Below are 20,918 nucleotides of genomic sequence, written 5' to 3'. Positions count from 1 at the left end.
ACCGTTGGCTTTTTTAACCCAACCATTGGGTTTTTAAATGACTACGCAACCCAATGATCTTCCTCCTGAAACCTTTTCTGCCTACTCCATCTGTTTAAAAGGAAAGATTTCCTGCACACCCACTAGGAGCCAGGCATCGTGCAGGGCACAGGGCTCAGGGCTCGAGTCACGTGGTCCCGGGCTGCGGAGAGCAGGCGGTTAGGGGTGGTTAACGCCCGGTACGTCATCGGTGGTTAACGCCTGGTAGGTCATCGTGGGGAAGAAGTGTGCGGGCTGCCCCGAGGCTGAGTACCTGGGGTCTGGCCTGCTGGGGGGCCCAAGGAATATTTGCCTGAATGGGCGGAGCGGGGGAGGGGGTTTGGGGGAAGGGAAGGCAGCCTTCCAGGCCAAGGGACCGCAGGGGAGGGGTGAGCGGAGTGTGAGGTGTTGCTGCCCAGAAAGGCAAAGGCAGAGCAGATCGTGGATGTCTCATAGGCCCCAGCGAAGATTCTCGGCCGTCAGAGCACAGCAACGCAGTAGGAAGGTTACACATGTAGGTGGGGTGGGAGATGAGGTTTCCGGGTGATCTCTCCTCATACCGCACCCAGTTCTGATGCCACACCTCTTCCATAAACCGGAGCTCATGTCCTGTGTCTGTGCACCTGGCCCTCTATTCGTGCCTCCCTGGTCACGGGATTGTGTGCTGTTGCCTCTCTGTGAGCCTCCCTGGAGTGCAGCGGCCGCGTGCTACCTCCTTGCAAGGAGAGCTCTCCCCCACCCCGCCCCCAGCCAACTTCCCTGGCGACATCAGCATCAGCATTATCTTTACTACCGTCCCCTTCGCATCTCCATCCGACGTGACCCTCCAGTGCCCAGTAGAGTGTATGGTAAATGTGTGCCAGCCCGTTCGCAAGTATGCAAGTATTTATGGACACGGTGTGTCTTTTTTCTTAGGCTTAAGGAAATGCAGTCACCTGTAGAGTCCCTCGTTTCTGTACTGGATCTCTTTTTTGATGCTTCTTGATGGTCACATATGGTTTTTTCCCCTCTCGGCTTTTGACAGACCCTTGCCCAGCGTTCTATTTCAAACCCTGTGAGCCAGCAGTGGAAATATCTGATCTGTGTGCTTGTTTGTGCATCAGACCACTGAGCTGTGGTCCACTCGGTGCTGGGAACGTGCCGCGATGAACAGCAGTGCCTTCCCAGAGCTTGCGTTCTGGTGGAGGGACAGGGAGCTGAAAGTGGTGACTGGGAATTAGGTGGGGAGCAGTGCTCTGAAGAAACCTGAAGTCACATCGAGAGAAAGCCTGGTGGGAAAGTCCTTCTCTTCTGCCTTTGCTCATGGAAGGTTCTGCATTATTTCAAATACGTTACCGGTTAAATTCTGTTCAGTCCGTCACCTGAGAAGCGAGTGAGGCCAGCCACCAGCAAAACCTAAGACTTGGGTGTTGTTCACTTTTTGTTTTTAAAGGGAAGCAATGGAAAAATTCTCTCGAGCATCTATGTGTAAGTGAGTCTGTTGAAATTTATTCTTGCCTGATAAGCCAGAGTAACATTTTTACCCTGTTCTGTTTGAAGGCTCTTGAGATCTGTCAACAGAGAAACTTTGTGGAAGAGACAATTTATCTTCTGAGTAAGTAGCATTTACTCCCTTTGGTCCCTGTAAGCTACACAACGGGGCGATGGTGTCATGTAAATTGTCTAAGAATGGACATCAGCTTTAGACCACGGTCACACAAAGCTTAGAGCCTATTCCCTATAAGAATTTAACATATGGAAAAGGAGACTTCACAGCTCAGTAGCGAAGGAAACGTTATTTAATAAATGCTACTGAGATAACATCTTCGTTTTGTGTAATAAACCAGACTGTATCAGCTGACACATCACAAATAAACTGTAGATGGGTTGGCGAGTTTGTCTATTTAAAAAAAAAAATGTCAGCCAGGCGCCTGAGTGGCTCAGTCGGTTAAGCATCCAACTTCGGCTCAGGTCATGATCTCGCGGTCCCTGAGTTCGAGCCCCACGTCGGGCTCTGTGTTGACAGCTCAGAGCCTGGAGCCTGTTTCAGATTCTGTGTCTCCCTCTTTCTCTGACCCTCCTTTGTTCATGCGCATTCTCTCTCTCTCTCTCTCTCTCTCTCTCTCTGTCTCAAAAATAAATGTTAAAAAAAAATTTTTTTAAAAAAATGTCAGCCTATTTTACCATGATCTTGGTAGAAAATAATGTTCATTGTCAGTAATCACACTTTAAGTGACCAGAGAAAATGCGGTTGAATATGGACATTTTGGAGAGAGGAAAACTGTTTGGTATAATCTAGTTCTGAGTTGTCCCTAGGCCTCTGGCATGGCCTCCGTATGTGTCATAGTTTTTGTACCAAGGGCGCAGGACCTACTGTCTTTCCCATTCCTCCTAAATGAACCACTTGCAAAGAAGCAGGGTGGATTCCTGAAGGTTTCCCAAGGAAGCTCTGTGCAGATATTTGTGGTATAAGCACAGAGTTCAGACATTAGGTGTTTCTCCAGCATCTCTTCCCTAAAAATACTCCAGTTGGGTCGATTTTTGTCACAAGGTCACATTGTCTTAGCAGACAAGGAAGTAGAGGACTCACAAAGGGAGACATAATCTCCTTTTTTAAAGTTATAAAAACTTTAAAATCCTACACATTTTAAAAATTAACCATTTTAAAGACCTAAGACAATGGGAATAATATTTGTAGGACACACAGGATGCTATAGAAGGTACGACAGATTGGGATCTCATTTTATTCCCAGGCCAGCTATTATCACTGGATAATGGCGGCTCAGAACGAGGAGGATTTGAGACCCGCTACTGGTTCCTGCCACAGGGCTGGCACTTGCTGTCCCGCCTCTGAGTAAAGCTTTCTACATGTACTGTATTAAAGACTCGTGGAAACTGTTAAAGCCATTAAAATACCAGTAGATCAGTGGGCAAAGTGTGTAAAGATAACCGAATAAAAGCATAGTTGGTAAAAATTTCATTTAATGAGGGCAGTTGGAAGGCTTTCCCCTGAACTTGGAGAGAAGGAAATGAGGTAGTTGATAGTTGAACTTGCATTTGGCACAAAGCGTATCAAAAGAGCAAATCCAAAGCTACCTCAAGAGGCAGAATGACTCCAGGACCTTTAAGTCTTAACTGTGTCTGGGTATGAATGTGTCCAAAAGAAATACACGTCTGTCAGAGGGAAGTCGGAATCTGACAGACTGGGTCAGATTTCAGACCTGCCGCATAGTAGCTGTATGATCTTGGCAAGTTATTAATGTTTCTGTGTCCTCTTCCATAAGACAGAAATATTACTAGAACATCCCTCGTAGGATTATAGTGTCGGTTAAATGATGTAATTTATGTGAAGCACTTACATGAGTACTTACCACAAAGGAAACACCCAGTAAATAGGGAGATTCATTATTTCACTGTGTTTAAATAGTAAAGGCTAATGTCACATGAGAAAACAGTAGCCTTCAAGACCAGAGATGCATAAACAAGAGGTAGGCGATTTCTTTAAAAATGTTTTATTAAAAGATCCTAGGGGCGCCTGGGTGGCTCAGTCGGTTACGTGTCCAACTTCGGCTCAGGTCATGATCTCATGGTCTGTGAGTTCGATCCCCGCATTGGGCTCTGTGCTGACAGCTCAGAGCCTGGAGCCTGTTTCAGATTCTGTGTCTCCCTCTCTCTCTGACCCTCCCCCATTCGTGCTGTGTCTCTCTCTGTCTCAAAAATAAATAAAAACGTTAAAAAAAAAATTTTAATAAAAAAAAAAAAAGATTCTAAATGAAGTATTTCTCCCATCTTTGCTAGGCCGAATGGGCAATAGCCGAAGTGCCCTGAAGATGATCACGGAGGAGTTGCACGATGTTGATAAAGCGATTGAATTCGCCAAGGAGCAAGACGACGGAGAACTCTGGGAAGACCTGATTTTATATTCCATCGACAAACCGCGTAAGCAGAAAAGCCCATCTGCGATCAGGCCTCTTATCTCTCGATACAGCCAGTGACATCTAGAGTAAGAATGATCTCAAGACCCACTGGGTGGAAAATAGGGCCAAGTATCTGTGATAAAAACAGGCTAAGTACCTTGTAACGACCTCCAGTGCTTCTCCTGCGCAGAGAAGCCTGGGGCCCCATCACATTGCATGACCTGAATGTGATAAACAGGTGGTTAACCTGATGATATTCACTGTGTCCCGGTCAACATCTTCTTACCTACCATACCAAACTCAGTAAATGTGATCCGGCTGAGTTTTGTTTTTCCAATTTGTATACAGGGGCCTTTATTTTGAAAATGTAAAGCCCTTGCCAGTGCCTTTTTATGGACCCCTGGAACTGTCACTAGACACTGACGGTCCTTGGATGTTTGCTGGGACAGTAACTGGCGCCTCTCCGTCCCGCCGTACTGCCTCAGTGCAGCTCCAGGAGCATGAGTGTGTCGCCGCCACGGGATTGTCCGCCTCCAGGGCTCCCATTTCGGAAAGAAATACGCAGTCACCCAGCAGTAACCCAGGCCCTCTTTTGAAGATCTAGAAATGATTCCAAAACTGGCAACAGTGGTTCAAAGTCTGCTCCCTTCCTTTCGCTATTTTAGTAAGAAGGCTTCTCTGTTCCAAGGCTCTCAAGTTTTAGAAACTGCTCTCGGGATTGTCTTTTTATCAGAGATGCAAGAGGATAATGCGGTTCAAGTCAGTTGCAGATGTAGATTGTCACATGCGCGTGCATCTTTGAGAATCTAACTCAGTGTGAGAAAGTCGTCGTTTACCGACCTTCAAGGAGGCAGGGTGGGTGAAACGGAGCACAGCATGACCTGGCCCGGGGTCTGGCCTGGGAGTGAATTTGGCTTTTGACTTGCTAGGTATGTGGCCCTGGATGAATCAGGCAACCACCCCATTTCCCTTTTCTGTAAAATGGAGGCAAACAACACTGCTACCTTGCCGAACATTGGAGAAAAGGGAGAGCCAAGCCATAGTGTAAACTCTCGGTAAATGTTAGGCATCAGCATGGCAGGCTGTGTTCTGAAGTCCTCATCTGCTCTCGAGCTGTTTTTAACTCATGGGGCTTCTCCTTTATGTCATGAAGTGAAAAGAAAGTTAGTTTTTGGGAATTCAGCAATTTAAATGGTTTTAGCACTTCCTTTAAAGGAAATAATTTGGGGGGCACCTGGGTGGCTTAGTCGGTTAGGCGTCCAACCCTTGACTTCAGCTCAGGTCATGATCTCGTGGTTTGGGAGTTCAAGCCCCACATTGGGCTCTGGGCTGACAGTGCAGAGCCCTCTTGGGATTCTGTCTCCCTCTCTCTCTGCCCCCCTGCCGCGCTCTCTCTCTCTCTCTCTCTCTCTCTCAAAATAAAAATAAGCTTAAAAAAAAATAAAGGAAATAAGTTTTTATTTGAGTCACTTTTGGCCTAAAACTGCACTATGTAAACTGCTTATGTCCTAATTATTGCATGTGCTATTTTGCAGCATTTATTACTGGCTTACTAAACAACATTGGCACGCACGTAGACCCAATTCTCCTGATTCATCGTATTAAGGAAGGAATGGAGATTCCCAATTTGAGAGACTCCTTGGTTAAAATTCTGCAAGACTACAATTTGCAAGTAAGTATCCTTTCTTGGACAAACCCGCCTGGGGGGGTGGGATGAGTCGACTTCCGGATAAACATTTGTAGGGTTATTTTCGCTATCAAAGAATTCATTTGGATAACTACATTTGCTTTCGGCCCAGGTATTTGGGAAACTCATGGAGTAGAGAAATAAGAAATCTCCCTAGAAGCTACTGAATTGTTTTAACCATTCCCAGATTTCCTCTCCTTGATACGCAGTCATTCTTCCATTTATGTGGTTGATGTCACATGGCATTTGCAAGGCTGAGGGGTGGTTGCACTGGCTGCTGGGCCACTCAAACCAGTTTTGAGTAGCATGAGTATTGTGTCCACTGGGAAGAATAAAAAACATGTTTTTCAAATAATTCTTTTATTTCCTTGAAGTTTCTCAGTAACCCATTGCCTGAAACATGTTGAATACGTGATCTCATTTAACGTTTTGTCTGCTTCCCCGACCAGTACAACCTCGTTGTCTGTAATAGTTCAGAACTTGGTGATAAAAGCAATGGAATGCCTTGTTTTCATATAAGTAATGAACATGCTAATTACAAAGCACCCTCCCCTTTTCTCTAAAAGGACTCCTAACAATTACTATTTCCCGGGAGGCTGGTAGCTTCCACAGAACTTGAAACTGTTGAAAGCACATTTCTTTAACAGTTTGGACTCTTCTTTCTCTACTTCGTTTGAAAATGAGTTTCTATTAGGATGGAGGGAAATTGCTTTCTTGGAAACACAAAGATTTTGCAGGCAGAGCCAGAGGATAAGGTTCCGGGGAGAGAAGTGATTGGCAGGTTAAGTAAGGAGAGGAGCGTCATGACGAGGATTTGTGGGGCCCCTGGCCGCTGTGAGGGGTGCCGAGTGGGGGGCTGCCCGCTGCACTTGGGCTGGTGGGCGCAGGTAAGAGGAGAAGTTGAGAAAGACTGATCGCAACAGGAAGTCGAGGGACAGGTGGAAAAGCAGGACAGAGGGACAAGAATGTGGGACCCGGAAGTGGGGTGTGGTCACATTAAAATTTCCAAACGCGTCCTCGTAAAATTTCCAAAGGGGTCCTTCAAAAAGTAGGGTGAAGGGTGAGGGTCGTCAGTGTGGAATTAGTCCTGAGACTGTGGGGGCAGTGAGTCCTCCCCGAGGGTGCTGAGGGATGTGGGTGGGAGGGCTGGAGCCAGGCCCCAGCAGCCTCCGTGAGCTGGGAGGCCAGCCTCTCGGCCTTCTGGGGCTATAGCACTGAGTAGCACAGCTTAAAGGAGAAGGCGTTTTCCTGAGGGCAGGACGCGAGAAGACAAGCAGCCTTCCTCAGGAGGGCCTGCGGGAAGTCGGGGTCCCGGGAGAGATGGGTGTTTGGTGCAGGCAGAGGTAGAGGGTTTCTTGTGTGCCAAGCTTTGAGATACACACGTGTTTATTTACAGAGGAACTGGGAGGTTGCGGACAGCCCGGGGAAAGGTTTTCAGGACAGAGAATGAGCCGGACGGGAAGGAGAGAGAATTGGGATGGGTGACTAGGTGAGCATTGTGGGCGGTGCCCCAGGGCTGTGGGAAAGTGGTCCAGGCGAGGGAACACTTCCTGAGTTCTGAGGTTGGAACCGGGCGTTGGGGAAAGTGGTTTCAGCGTCTGACCTCATAAGGCCCTGCATGTGAGTGAGCCTGATGATGATCTGTGTACTTCACGGGCTCTTCCCAGGCCCGGGTGTGCCGGGACCTGCTCGAAGTTTCAAGTCAGGATGTGTTGAGAAGTCATTTAGGTGCGGTGTCCCTGAGCATCTCTGCCCCATGGAAGGCGACAAAATGATCAGTCCTCTGTCCTCCAGATTACAAATGCATCAAGCTTAGCCTCTCGGTTGAAAATGTGCCTGTTTTCCCAGGCTCTACAGTGCCGACAGACACACCTAATAAATCCCTCTTACTAGGCTCTTAATCCAGAGAACCAAACTCCCGGGCCTGACTGGATTCCACTCCTCATTCATTTTTTATGAATAAAATTGCATTGTTCTGAGTCAGCCAGGAATAAAAATAAATTATTAGATGCAAAATGAATTCCATATTAAAAAATCATCCACTAAAACAGCTGATAAATCAATATTTTATCCTCTTAATTATGTTTTTAAGTGGACTGAGAGCTTTTCCTTAAGACATGTAAGTGTGCAGTTGGTGATGCGTTGAGGAGGCCGGGAGTTCCTTCTCCAGCGGATCCTGTAAGCCTGACCAGGGAGTGGCCTCTGGGACGAGGGGCGGGACCCCCAGGGAAGGTTGCAGAGCCTCTGGGAACTGCACCTGGGTCTCCCCTGGATCTCGGACATCTCACTGGAAGGTACAGAGAGGAAACACTGAACTCAGGCAGGTGGTTCAAGCAATTCCAGGGGACGCTCCCTTCTTATATGTGAAGAAAGACTTTAGAAGTTTTTTCTATACGAAAAGCTACTGTCTGTCATTAATGGCCACTTATATTCTTTCTCCAGGCCACCTGTTAAAAATAACTTAAGCCTACTTCTAGATTATAGAGCATTTGGAAGTTTCCAGAAAGGTTTCACATACATATTTTTCACTCTTGGTCTCTTTCGTTTGTTCCATAAAAGTATATAGTTGATTTTTACATGTTCTCGCAGGATAAAAATGGCTAGCTCCGTTAATCTCCCAAACTGGGGGGAAATTTTGCAGATGCATGTATTTGCGAGGACCTGGAACCTTCTCTGTTGGAGGCAGGGCGGAGGGGAAGGCCCCTGGCGGATATCGCGGACCATTCAGTAAACAAGGATCCACGGTCAGATGTCAGGGACAGGGCTCCTCCACGTTGGGAATGTCTTGGGCAGATTTACAGTAAAATGTGCTGCGCTGTAAAATGTCTTTCACCACTGAGAATGCTTCGGGAGAGCACTCATTAGCCAATAGCTTAATTGGAAACAGAAAGCAGGAAAAGTTGTGGGAAAAAATTTAAAATAAGTATCTCCTCTGGTTTTAAAATTTGATGTTTTCCAAAACGCAACAACTCTCCTCAGCTGAAGTTCAGCATGAGGCGCGTTAGCGTTCTGTGACATCATTAAAGTGAAGGAAGATTTCCCCTCGGCCGTGATGTTGGTGTTTACATTTTTAAAATTTACTTTATTGTCATGTTTTTGTACCTTGTTACACAGTTCGTATAATGACTCAACACATTTTACAAGCTTCATGAAATCCATAAGATGAAAGTAGTCCTGATTGTATTTCATAAACTTAAAATGTTCCTAGTCCTGGGGTGCCTGGGTGGCTCAGTCGGTTAAGCGTCCAACTTTGGCTCAGGTCATGACCTCATGGTTCGTGGGTTCAAGCCCCACATCAGGCTCTGTGCTGACAGCTCAGAGTCTGGAGCCTGCTTTGGACTCTGTGTCTCCCTCTCTCTCTGCCTCACCCGTTTGCACTCTGTCTCTCTCAAAAATGAATAAGCGTTAAAACAAAAATTTATTTAAAAAAAATGTTCCTGAGCCCGATTTCAAGGACAAAAAGCTTTTGTGTAATGTAAGATTATTTTCAAAACAGTATGGTATAAATGACATTTCAGTGCTTACATGAAACTGACAATAGTTTCCAAATTATTTTTATGCTATAGATTTTTCATGTTTATACTTTATATTTTTAAAATATTTTTATTTCTAAATTTAGCATTCATATCCGTTTCTGTTTTTATTTTCCCAGAAAAGTTCTAGCACTTTTGTTCCTATGGTCTTGTTTGACGGCCATTTCATAGTGGTCATTAGGGACTACTTCCCATATCACAGATGGGAAGGCTGTCTCAAAGGATTTGCCAGCCTGGGAAGCTGGTGAAACTGGGTTTGAGCCCAGGTCTTCTGACTCCATCTTGTGTATTCCTTACTGTTTGGTTGCTCCGTTGGTCTCTGGAGATGCATTTGCGGTCCCGGCAGGTTACAACAACAGAGGAGTATCCGAGATTGACCAGGCAGCCTGCTGTCTTGGGAAAGCAGTGGACGTGATGTTTGCAGAGCTGGACTCCGGTCCTGGCTTTGTCACCAACAAGCCTGTGGCCCTTTGGGAGGGCACCTAACCCTTCTGGATCTCAGCTTTCCCATTCGATTAAATCAACATTTGCCAGCCTGGCTACACACCCGACTTCCCTGAATTCTTTTAAAACTTACTTTGTTTCAGTAAAATAAAGCCTTCCAGATCTGCTAGATTAGAATCTCCTGGGGAGGACTAGGGGACTGAATCCACTCTGATGTTCCTAATCGCTAAGCCTGGCACAAGTCTGTGCGTTGACATTCGGCATTTAGGAACTTGGAGATTAGATGATCTCTAAAGTACCTTCCGTCTCTCAAGTTCTTCAGAGAGTCATTTCAGAAACACGCCTTTATGTTGTGCCATTTCTTCTTCTTCCTCATCTCTGCTTTGAAATCCAGAGACAAATAAATTAAGGGGAAATAGTGACTTCTTTCTTACCTGCCTTTTTTTATTTTTATGTTTATTTTTGAGAGAGAGAGAGACACACACACACACACACACACAGTGTGAGTGGGGAGGGGCAGAGAGGGAGACACAGAATCCTCGAACCAGACAATAGGCTCTGAGCTGGCAGCACAGAGCCTGACGCTGGTCTCGAACCCACGAATGGGTGAGATCATGACCTGAGCCGAAGTCCGATGCCTAACCAACTGAGCCACCCAGGCACCCTTGTTACCTACCTTTTTTGGGGGCTCAGATGGGTGGTTTCTTGTTCAAAGTACATAAACTCTTCATTTCTTCCAAGAGATATATTTTTTTTAATTTATAGATCTCTGAAATGGATTTAAAATGGATTAAACGGATTTAAAATGGATTTTTTTCCCTCTCAAATGATTTCCATTTGGCGTCATAGCAGCTTTTAGGTGACATAGATGGCCTATGACTACCAGGTGTAGCTTCTTTAATCAATCTGGCACGTGTATACTTTGTGCTGTTGTAAATTGAATACAATTGTAATATTGTTTTTGAACTCCCAACATGAGACCTTAGAGCCTTTCTGTTTTTTCCTTATTTCTCTGCATTTCATCTTCTTTGATGATAATCTCAACAAAAAGCAAAGCTTTTTCAAATAGAATTCACATCCCATAGCATCATAGCCTACCTGATGGGTTAGAAATTAGGCAAAATGGTTACCCCGGCTAGCTCCGGGATTGGTATCGTACTGGGGCTTGTAAACCCAGGTAACTCTCTGTGTTTTGCAATTCTAATGACAAGCACTGCAGTATGAACAAGGCAACGTCAGCAAAAAATTCAACACTCCGAGAATCTTTTAAAATAAAAATATCAGAAACTCGGCAATTTTTTATGGCATTTTTCCCCCCACAGCAGCCGTTTCCAATGAAGCATAATAACATCACTGATGTACGATTCTTTTATTGCTTTATAAAATATCTATGAGTCTGGTGCTTTGCACCGGGATGATAATCAATGATGATGAACTGCAGAGAAATCAGGAAAAACCGGAAGACTCTATCTAGAGTCTTCTGTTGGTTTTTGACAGCTGTCTTATAAATACGTTCTTTAAATTCACAGTAGAACAAGGTATGCTTACAACAGACCGATTCTAGATCCTACAGCTGGTTGGTTGTCTTGAAAGTGGTGAAGACGAAAAAGTAAAGGTAATGCTGGAAAGCTTTGCTCTATGGAGAAAACAGTGCAATGGTGAGAAAACAAGAGTTGAGAACTGAGTGTGGGGAGAAAAAATAAGGAAACGTCCCATAAGCAAAATGAATCTCTGAAAGGAAATGTGGTACTTGCTAAGCAACGCCCACACACACTTTTTGAGATGAAAGCTTGACGCCATTATGAAGTTGAGGAAAGAAAAGACCAGTGGTGTACTTCCCTTGGTGAAATTCTAACATGAACTGGAGCTTCTAGTCTGAGATGTGGATTACACAGAAGAATGAGAAGTGCGTGACAATCTTAGTATTTTCAAGAACTAAAATACTGCATCAAACTGAAAGGCATTATTAGTTAAGTGTCATTTAAAACAAAGACACGAGGGGCACCTGGGTGGCTCAGTCTCGGTTGAGCATCATACTGGGGCTCAGGTCGTGATCTCGTGGACTGTGAGTTCGAGCCCTGCATCGGGCTCACTGCTATCAGCAGGGAGCCTGCTTCAGATCTTCTTTCCCCCCTCCCCTATGTGCCCCTCCCCCACTCGTGGGTACGCTCTGTCTCTCAAAATTAAACATTAAAAAAAAGACATGAAAAAATACATCCCATAATAAAAAGAACACTATGATAGAAAATAGGAATACTTGAAAAATAACCAAATAGAACTCTTTGAAACTGTTTGGGTATTCATTTAAATTATCAGTTCAGTGCAAGGTCAATAGTAGATTGGACTCAGCTGAAAGGGAGAATGAACTGGAAGATCTGATGAAATGGTATATGCAGCACAGAGTAATTAAGAGATCATAGAAAAGAGTGGCCAATGGAGAAGGGAGGTGAGAATGTGTATGTCCTCAACCACAGGACTTCTGGAGGAGAGAAAAGGCTAATAGGGAAACCTCTAACAAAGTTGATCAAGAAAAAGAAAAAAAAATCCATATATATTAGGAACAAACATGACAACTAGATGCAGACAAGATTTAAAAACTAAATGTTACAAAATTTTACATCCGTATATTTGAAAACTCAGTTTTCCACACCCAAAAAACAAATAACCCAGTGAAGAAATGGGCAGAAGATGTGAATAGACACTTCTCCAAAGAAGACATCCAGATAGCCAAGAGGCACATGAAAAGATGCTCAACGTCGCTCCTCATCAGGGAAATACAAATCAAAACCACACTGAGATACCACCTCATGCCAGTCAGAGTGGCCAAAATGAACAAATCAGGAGACTATAGATGCTGGAGAGGATGTGGAGAAACGGAACCCTCTCGCACTGTTGGTGGGAATGCAAACTGGTGCAGCCGCTCTGGAAAACAGTGTGGAGGTTCCTCAAAAAATTAGAAATAGACCTACCCTATGACCCAGCAGTAGCACTGCTAGGAATTTACCCAAGGGATACAGGAGTACTGATGCATAGGGGCACTTGTACCCCAATGTTTATAGCAGCACTTTCAATAACAGCCAAATGATGGAAAGAGCCTAGGTGTCCATCAACTGATGAATGGATAAAGAGGTTGTGGTTTATATATACAATGGAATACTACTTGGAAATGAGAAAGAATGAAATACGGCCTTTTGTAGCTACGTGGATGGAACTGGAGAGTGTGATGCTAAGTGAAATAAGCCATACAGAGAAAGACAGATACCATATGTTTTCACTCTAATGTGGATCCTGAGAAACTTAACAGAGGATCATGGGGGAAGGGAAGAAAAAAAAAAAAGGGAGAGAGCCAAACCATAAGAGACTCTTAAAAACTGAGAATAAACTGAGGGTTGGTGGGGGGTGGGAGGGAGGGGGGGTGGGTGACGGGCATTGAGGAGGGCACCTGTTGGGATGAGCCCTGGGTGTTGTATGGAAACCAATAAATTTCATATTAAAAAAGAAAAGTCCGTTTTCTAGGAAAATATAAATTGCCAGTATTTACTCAAGAACAAATAGCCCTATAGTCATTAAATCAGTAGTCAGAACATAAAGCCACAATAAAAGCACTAATCCACAGTCAACTTTAGAGATTGGTTTTATCAAAGTTTTAAAACAGGCAGTCCCCAAATATATTTTGTAGTTAACCTTTTAATTAAGCCAGGATCTGCGAGGAGAAGAGGGCAACCTTTCTACCCTGCAAAGGAGGTGAGAAATGGTCTGTCTTCAGGACACGATGGACCCAACTGACACCTGAGGTCCCATCAGCTTCCAGGAAGAGGAGGACAATGCTGGGAGGTGGCCAGCCAAGCTGTCACAGCCCTGCCATATTGATTCAGTGAATAAAAGAACCATAAAATTCATTCCAGAGAGAAACCCAACATCTCGAAGATTGCTTTGCTGCTCATCTGAAAAAATAAAGAATAAAGCCTAACAACCAAACCCAAGCAATCCCTATTTTACATAAACTTTTCCAGAGGATAGAACAGAAAAGCTCTTCAGTTCCCTGGGGGATGCTAGTCTAACCTTTCCAGCGTCCTAGGAGGGCAATCTAAGACCATTAGAGCCTTGTCTCTTTAACAAATGCAGAAAGGCTACACAAATCGTTAGCTAATTGAATCTAACCCTTTAATTGTTGACAGTATGTACATAACCATAAATGTCATAAATTCTTTCTAAAGTAATCATCATCTATATGTTTGATACAATTCTAATCAAAACCCCCAAAGAATTCTTTACTGTCCTAAGTTTTTGTATAAAGTGGCTAAGGTTAAGAAGAATAAGGAGGAGAGATTTATGAGATATTAAAACATAATATATGGGAACGTAAAATGGTGTAACTGCTTTGCAGAACTATTTGATAGGTACTTTAAAAATTAGGCATATACCTATTTCATAACCCAGCAGTTTTGCTCTTAAGTATTTATCCAAGATGGAAAGTAGGTCCACAAAAGAACTGTACAAAAAATGTCCTTTGTAACTTTATCCCTAATAGCCCTAGAGTGGAAACAGCCTAGATGTCCATCAACAGGAGAGTATATCTCCAAATTGCTGCCTCTTGGTCACAAACCAGATGCTGTATCTCCGGACCGCACATCCACATTCCAGGCAGGAAGATGTGGGAAGCAAAGGGCTCTTTCCTGATGAGGCTTTGCTTTTTTATTTGGGAAAGGATGGCTTTCCAGCCTCTACGTTCATCTCATTGGCTAGATCTGTGTTGCATGAGTCCCAGGCAGCTGCATGGTTTAGTTGGGGACACACTGAACATAGTTGAAGTCATGTTTGTAAAAAAGGAGGAGGGAAGGTAGCGGGCACGGAAGTGTCAGCTAGATCTGAAATCTTTTCTTTTTCTTCTGAAATCGATCTGAAGCATACGGTAACACCTTAATAGCTTTGCTCAATCTAAGTGCAGAGACTTGAGTATATTTTATTCTCTATGTTTGCTGTATTTCACGATTTAAAACGGAAAGTAGCCCAAAGTAGTGGCAGAGGATATATTCAAAACGTGACTGGCAGTGACTCGACGGCATTTTGGTCATAAAGACCTGGATGGCAGGAGAGCGTGCCTGTGCCCCACGGACGTGAATAATGCCAGGTCTGCAAGGCTGGAGACCGTGGGAGGTGAGCGTCCACAGGTGGGAGCAGGCTGCGTGTGACCACCTTGGAAGATGGGAGTTGTCGGAAATCACGCAGGTCAGAGAGGGCTGAAGAGGACGGAGTTGGACTCCGCCACCGATGTTTTAATAAAGGCGTTCGTGGGAAACACCAAGTATCCACTTTTAAGGTTGAGATAAATCAGTGACCGCTACAGCCGATTTTTCACGAGTCACTGATGGTTGCTACAGCGAATGATCCATGGTCAACCTAATGCCTTGTCATGTCTGACGCTGAAAATAGTACCTATCTGATGCTACGGTGTTCTTGTGTGGGCTTCACTCACCTGCTCTGATTGCCCTCGGAGTACTCCCGGTTTTGTGGGATAACTGGTTCTTCTGCACCGATGGTAGCTGCATTTCGTGCTCTACCTACCTGCCTGGTATCACGTAAATGAGAAACCGTTTTTGTGTTTTCCTGCTTTGGAGGCTTGGGTTTTGGGCAGATGAAGTATAAAGTAACATATACTACGCTGTATTTGTGTATTTTCCCTTCTCCTGGCTGAGGGCCTGTGAATACTGAAGTTTTTCCTAGAAAATGCCTTGCTGTGGGCAGGCGGATTGTACCTATTTAGAAAAACGCAATCCTGGTAAAGAAACGGTTCCTCCTCAGTTTGCAGGGTTTTTTTTTGCATTTTCTTTTTTAAATTTGCAGGCACTGTGGCTTCTGTCCATACTGCTGGGTCTGCCTTTCCTCCTGTATCACTCGTGCGGGAGACCCACTCAGGGTCAGAGCCAGCTCGTTTTGAAACGTTTTACCAAAGATACTTTGACACTGTTTTTCTTAAGTTTTTATTTTGGTATCGGAGGCAGAGCAGTTTTCTGTTTGGTTATCAATTTTCCTAAAGTTACTAACATCAGTATTTTTTTTTATTTTTGAGAGAGAGCGCGAGCGAGCGAGCACATACATGGAAGGGGCAGAGGGAGAGGGAGAGAGAATCCCAAGCAGGCTCCACATCATCAGTGTGGAGCCTGACATGGGGCTCAAACTCACAAACCGTGAGAGCAGGAGTCAGACGCTCCGCGAGTCGAAGTCGGACGCTTAACGCACTGAGCCACCCAGGCGCCCCTGGTATCAGTATCTCCTAGATCTCTTTCTTACCATATTTTTCTCTTCCTGTGTGCTTTAATGATACCCATTAAAGTTTTAATGCCTTTTTTAAATGAATCCAAAATCTGATTTTTAGTAGCATTTTGAAGAAGAAAACGTCATAGGCAGTGTCTCGATTAATGTAGAAATCGTAGAGCTTTATTTCCTGTTCAGCAGTACTAGAAATGGCAGGTACAGAACTTAGATCTGGGCATCAGCTCTGTTTTCTTGAGTATTTGCTTTTGTAGGACTGGGGAGCAAGCCTTTGGGCTGCATTCCCCCAGCCCATGCTGTCCAGGATTTGAGAGGAGCGTGTATTAGTGTAGACACCGGGGATAGCAGAGCCCAGGTGGCCCAGTGGCATGAATTGAAAACCTGAAAAGCAAGACACATGCGTAGTATGAAGAAGGGTGGGACGCACCTCTTGAGAGCAGTATTCGCTGTGACCCAGAGCTGGACCTAGGGAGGCGGTGAGGGCATCATTCTGTGAATTTCCGGGACAGTTACATCTGACCGCACAGAAACGTGCATTAAGACCCATCGAGCCAGAAGAGCGAGCCACAGACCCTACCACAGAGAGCCTCACTGCCCTTCAGGCCCTGAGTGTCCCCCTCTTAGAAAAGCAACAAGTTCTGGTTCAAAAAAAAAAAAGGCACTTGGCATAAGCACACCTCACACAGCCTCTGCCAATTTCTAACAAAACACCTCGGAAAACCCATAACAGGCTGGAAACTCTCACCGGGGCCCATGGAACGGGGCAAAAGGTACAGCGGGTGGTCTGTCTCCTGTGCCCCAAGCAGGTGGGCACTCTCTGTCTCCATCCGCCCCGGCTCCGAAACACAAGGTGGGTGCCACCCAGCAGCATTGGCCTGCACTGTGGGTGTCGTGACTTGTGAGGCTGCTGTGGGGGTCCCTGCCTCTCCTCGTTGTCCAGGCAGCGAGGGAGAAAATATGTAACTTACGAAGTAGCAGGAAAAATGCATAAAGAAAAAGCGCAGTACTGGGATGAAGAAAATGGATCTTGTAACAGAATATGAACATCTGTGGTCAGTTTTCAGTCGTCTGCCCCCTTTAAGAGTCCCCAAATTGGAGGGTTAACAGAGACACTTGAGACCCTTAGCACTGCGCTGAACAGTTGGGATGGGAGAAGAGAGGGATTGCGGCCAGGAGGGGGGTTAAGACAGAGATCCTGTCTGCTTAGCTGCTCTGTGCCCTGTTCCTTGTCTGTGATATGGACCCCGTATAGATCAGTGCAGTAGATAGACGGAGTTATCAAATGGAACATTCTGGAATAGCTGGTTTTCCATCCTGGAATGAGCAGGTCACAGAGGGGCAGAACTGCCAGGCAGAGTCCGAGTTAGGAAGCCTTGTAAGATAACGTCAGGGTTCATTAATACAGCCTTCCTTGCCAGACTTTTACATTCGTATGTCATTTCACAAGCGCTACAGGAACGGCCATACATTAAGTGCAGTTGTGACTGCACGGAGGCTGGAAAGGTTGGTCTGACAGGTTTGGAGGGAAGAGTGTACTGAGGGCTGGCAAGCAGTGAGTGCTTCCTCGGGCAGCTTCAAACACCAATTTTCTGAATCCCCAGTAAGAGGGTTCTCCCCCATATTTGAGTCTTCTAAAGATGCGGGTTTCGTTTTGTTTTGTTTTGTTTTGTTTTGTTTTGTTTTGTTTTGTTTTGTTTTACAACGAATGCATTAGATCCTGCTTCGTGAAGGCTGCAAGAAGATTCTCGTAGCCGACTCTTTGTCCTTACTGAAGAGGATGCACCGGACTCAAATGAAAGGCGTTCTGGTCGATGGTGGGTATCATTGAAATAATCCTATTGGAACCATAGGCCTTGCTTTCAGAAGAGACAGAGCAAACAGAAAGGCTGTCTAATCCCAAATGTGTGTGTTTCCTTGCAGAGGAAAACATCTGTGAGTCGTGCCTTTCCCCTATTCTTCCGTCAGGTAAGATGGTTGGCGGGCGGAGATCCCCCAAATATGTGTTTATGAGGAGAATTAATTTTTTTTAATTTTTTATATTTTTGAGAGAGAGAGAGAGAGAGAGTGTGTGTGTGTGTGTGTGTGTGTGTGTGTGTGTGTGTGTGTTCACGTGGGGGAGGGGCAGAGAGAGAGAGAGAGGGAGACACAGAATCCGAAGCAGGCTCCAGGCTCTGAGCTATGAGCACAGAGCCCCAACACCAGGCTCGAACTCACGAGCTGTGAGATCATGACCTGAGCTGAAGTCGGGCATTTAACCCACTGAGCCACCCAGGCGCCCCAGAATTAAAATTTCGACGTTAGCTAATCTATAACTTCTGGAATAATCTGTGTACAGAATTTCGGCCCACAAACCTACCCAGTCCAGGCCGGCACCACCATTTTGTAAAGCTGAGGCGCTCATCCTAGAGTGAGCCCGCATTACCTGGAAGGCTCGGGAAGCCCAGAGTGCTGGTACCCCCCCAACACGTGCAGAGGCAGTAGTTCCCGAGCAGGACCCAAGAATTTGCATTTCCAACACATTCCCGGGTGACATAGATGCTTCTTCGGGAGCCATTCTTTGAGAATCATGGCTTTAGAGTAAAATAGAATGGAAAAACTACCATCAACATGTTTAAATTCCAAGGAAGAAGAATCGTGTGTATCTAGGAAAAAAATTGTACACCAGCACAAAAAAAAAAAAAATTGTACTTCCCTTTTCTTTAAACTTTTTCTCTGCTCTGTGGTTATGGGCCCCTAAGTTATCCCCGATTTCGACGGAAACCTACTATGTGCCGCCTCCTCAGAACACAAGCACGTGTTTATTTATAGTTGGTAGATATATATATCGTCGTGTGTAATCGGAGTGCCTTACGTAAGGATAGGACAGAAGAGGAAATTCCAGAATTTGAAAATAGCAATTAAAGCATAGCTGTTGGGATGCAAAAAAAGTGCTCCTTTGATACAAATTCAGCACACAGAAGTACCAAGAGAGCTAGCTGCTGCAGGGTTTACTTAGCTTTAAGGGATAATCTAACAGCAACATGAGAAGTCTGTTCCCCCCAGGGTCTTTTCTAGAGGAAATGGGTTTGAAGTGTTCATGTTAAAAACCGCAGCGGACGCAGGAAAAGTGAGCTTTCGCAGTGTTTTTAGGCCGTGTTTTAACAGACCTGCAGACCAGTGCACCCGCGGTGTGTAATTAAATTCTGCAGAAGTGCTCACAGCACGGTGCAAGGTCACAGCCTAGGATTGTCACCCTGCTCTGCCCCCAAGTCACTGAGTGGTCCTGGCCAAGGCAGTAGGTGAACTGGCAGGATTTTTCTAAAGCCACGGAATGGACTGAGGGATATGGTGTGTATAGTGTGTGTAAGGGCACAGGGAAGGGAAGAGGGGATACACATCCTAATTTGTTTTAAGTCTTAGAATGGGGGAGGGGCGGAGAGAGAAACCCAAGCAGGCCCCATGCTGTCAGCACAGGGCCTGATGCGATGCTCAGTGTCACAAACCATGAGATCATGTCCTGAGCAGAAATCTAGAGCTGGACACTTAACCGAATGAGCCACCCAGTTTCCTCCTAACTTTTTAAAAAAAAAATTTTTTTTTTCAACGTTTATTTATTTTTGGGACAGAGAGAGACAGAGCATGAACGGGGGAGGGGCAGAGAGAGAGGGAGACACAGAATCGGAAACAGGCTCCAGGCTCTGAGCCATCAGCCCAGAGCCTGACGCGGGGCTCGAACTCACGGACCACGAGATCGTGACCCGGCTGAAGTCGGACGCTTAACCGACTGCGCCACCCAGGCGCCCCAAGTTTCCTCCTAACCTTTAAAATAAACATGGTTGCATTCGCTGGGAAGCGGTCCCCAGTTTGTAGGCGTAACTGACATGGAGGTCTGTGACCTTGACTCAGAGCAGCTCGGTTGTGGTAGCTGCTGTGCGTTTGCTCCCAGCACCCCTCGGGGATGCCTCTGTGACCGTGCGGTCCTCCTACGGCGCTTCCTGCCGGAACGTTGAACCACAGCTGGACTTGCAGTCGGGAGCGGTTCCCGCAGTTCCCGATCTGCCTGTTTCATTGGGTTCTTCTCTCTTTTCTGCCCTGTGCCCCCCAGATGCCGCTAAGCCCTTCAGCGTGGTGGCCTTCCACTGCCGCCACATGTTCCACAAGGAGTGCCTGCCCGTGCCCAGCATGGTGAGTGGGAAGTCCGAAGTCTAATGTGTCATCCCGTGGCTCTGTGGCTTCTCAGAATTCGTTCTAGATCCCACGAGAAAATGGCTTTATTCCTCAAGGGTAAAGACGCTTAGTATACTACCCAGTAGTGCCCCCTTCTCCGTGGTTGCGGTCACCCGCGGTCTGGAAGCAGGCGGTTGTCTTCCTGACGAACAGCCAGGTCAGTAGTAGTCTACACGATGCCTGTTTCGTTCCTCACTTCACCTCCGCAGGCAGGCATTTCCTCCTCCTCCTCCTCCTCATGGGAAGAGGGGTGAGTACAGTACAAGGTAAACCGCGTTCACGTAACTTTTATTGCAGTGTATTGTTATCATTGTCTGTTTTATTAGTTATCAATCTTGTGCCTAATTTATCCTAGGTAGGGATGTACAGAAGAAACAGTGTATTTAGGGTTTGGTACTGTGGTTTCAGGCATTCCCCCGGGGGTCTTGGGACATACCCCCACGGATAAAGGGGGATTACTGTGCTAAACCCAAAATCGAGTGGATTCATGTAGGTACAATTGATGAGGGTCAAGCCATACAGCTGTGAGATACAGTGAAAACCATTTTCTAGTGTTCACTTTTTCAGCCCGATTTCCATATCGTGACACTGCTATTTTCAGTATCAAGTCAGGTCCCCCATGTGCCCCCTGGTCACATTAGACTTGTTCTGCTGTGGGGGGGTTCTTGGAGTCTCACAGAACCCTCTGTGACCCAGCAAAAATCTCCAGGAAATGGAGGGACATTTCCTAGCTTCCTCCCCACCCCCTGACCAATGTTCCCATAAGATTTCTGAATATGAGAATAGAAAGAATTTTTATTTTTTTAATGGTTATTTTTGAGAGAGAGCAAGCACACAGGGGAGGGGCAGAGAGAGGGAGAC

The 20,918-nt window shown here is 45.6% G+C and overlaps 1 protein-coding gene across 2 annotated transcripts in view; it reads left to right on the top strand.

Annotated features, from left to right (window-relative positions):
- The window catches only part of VPS41 (VPS41 subunit of HOPS complex), a 187,993-nt gene that overhangs the window by 166,206 nt on the left and 869 nt on the right, over window positions 1-20,918 (top strand). For both annotated transcript variants that reach the window (XM_086696999.1, XM_086697000.1), the window contains 6 exons: window positions 1,558-1,612; window positions 3,796-3,936; window positions 5,450-5,586; window positions 17,566-17,665; window positions 17,772-17,816; window positions 19,936-20,015. In XM_086696999.1, the coding sequence (XP_086553125.1) occupies window positions 1,558-1,612; window positions 3,796-3,936; window positions 5,450-5,586; window positions 17,566-17,665; window positions 17,772-17,816; window positions 19,936-20,015 (558 nt within the window). The remainder of the gene's footprint in view (window positions 1-1,557; window positions 1,613-3,795; window positions 3,937-5,449; window positions 5,587-17,565; window positions 17,666-17,771; window positions 17,817-19,935; window positions 20,016-20,918) is intronic.

Source organism: Puma concolor, chromosome A2 (assembly GCF_028749965.1).
Source record: "Puma concolor isolate L17-30 chromosome A2, mPumCon1.1.hap2, whole genome shotgun sequence".
NCBI classification, from domain to species: Eukaryota; Metazoa; Chordata; class Mammalia; order Carnivora; family Felidae; genus Puma; species Puma concolor.
The sequence above is the reverse complement of the archived record's forward strand: the minus strand, read 5'-3'. Positions and strand labels throughout refer to the sequence as shown.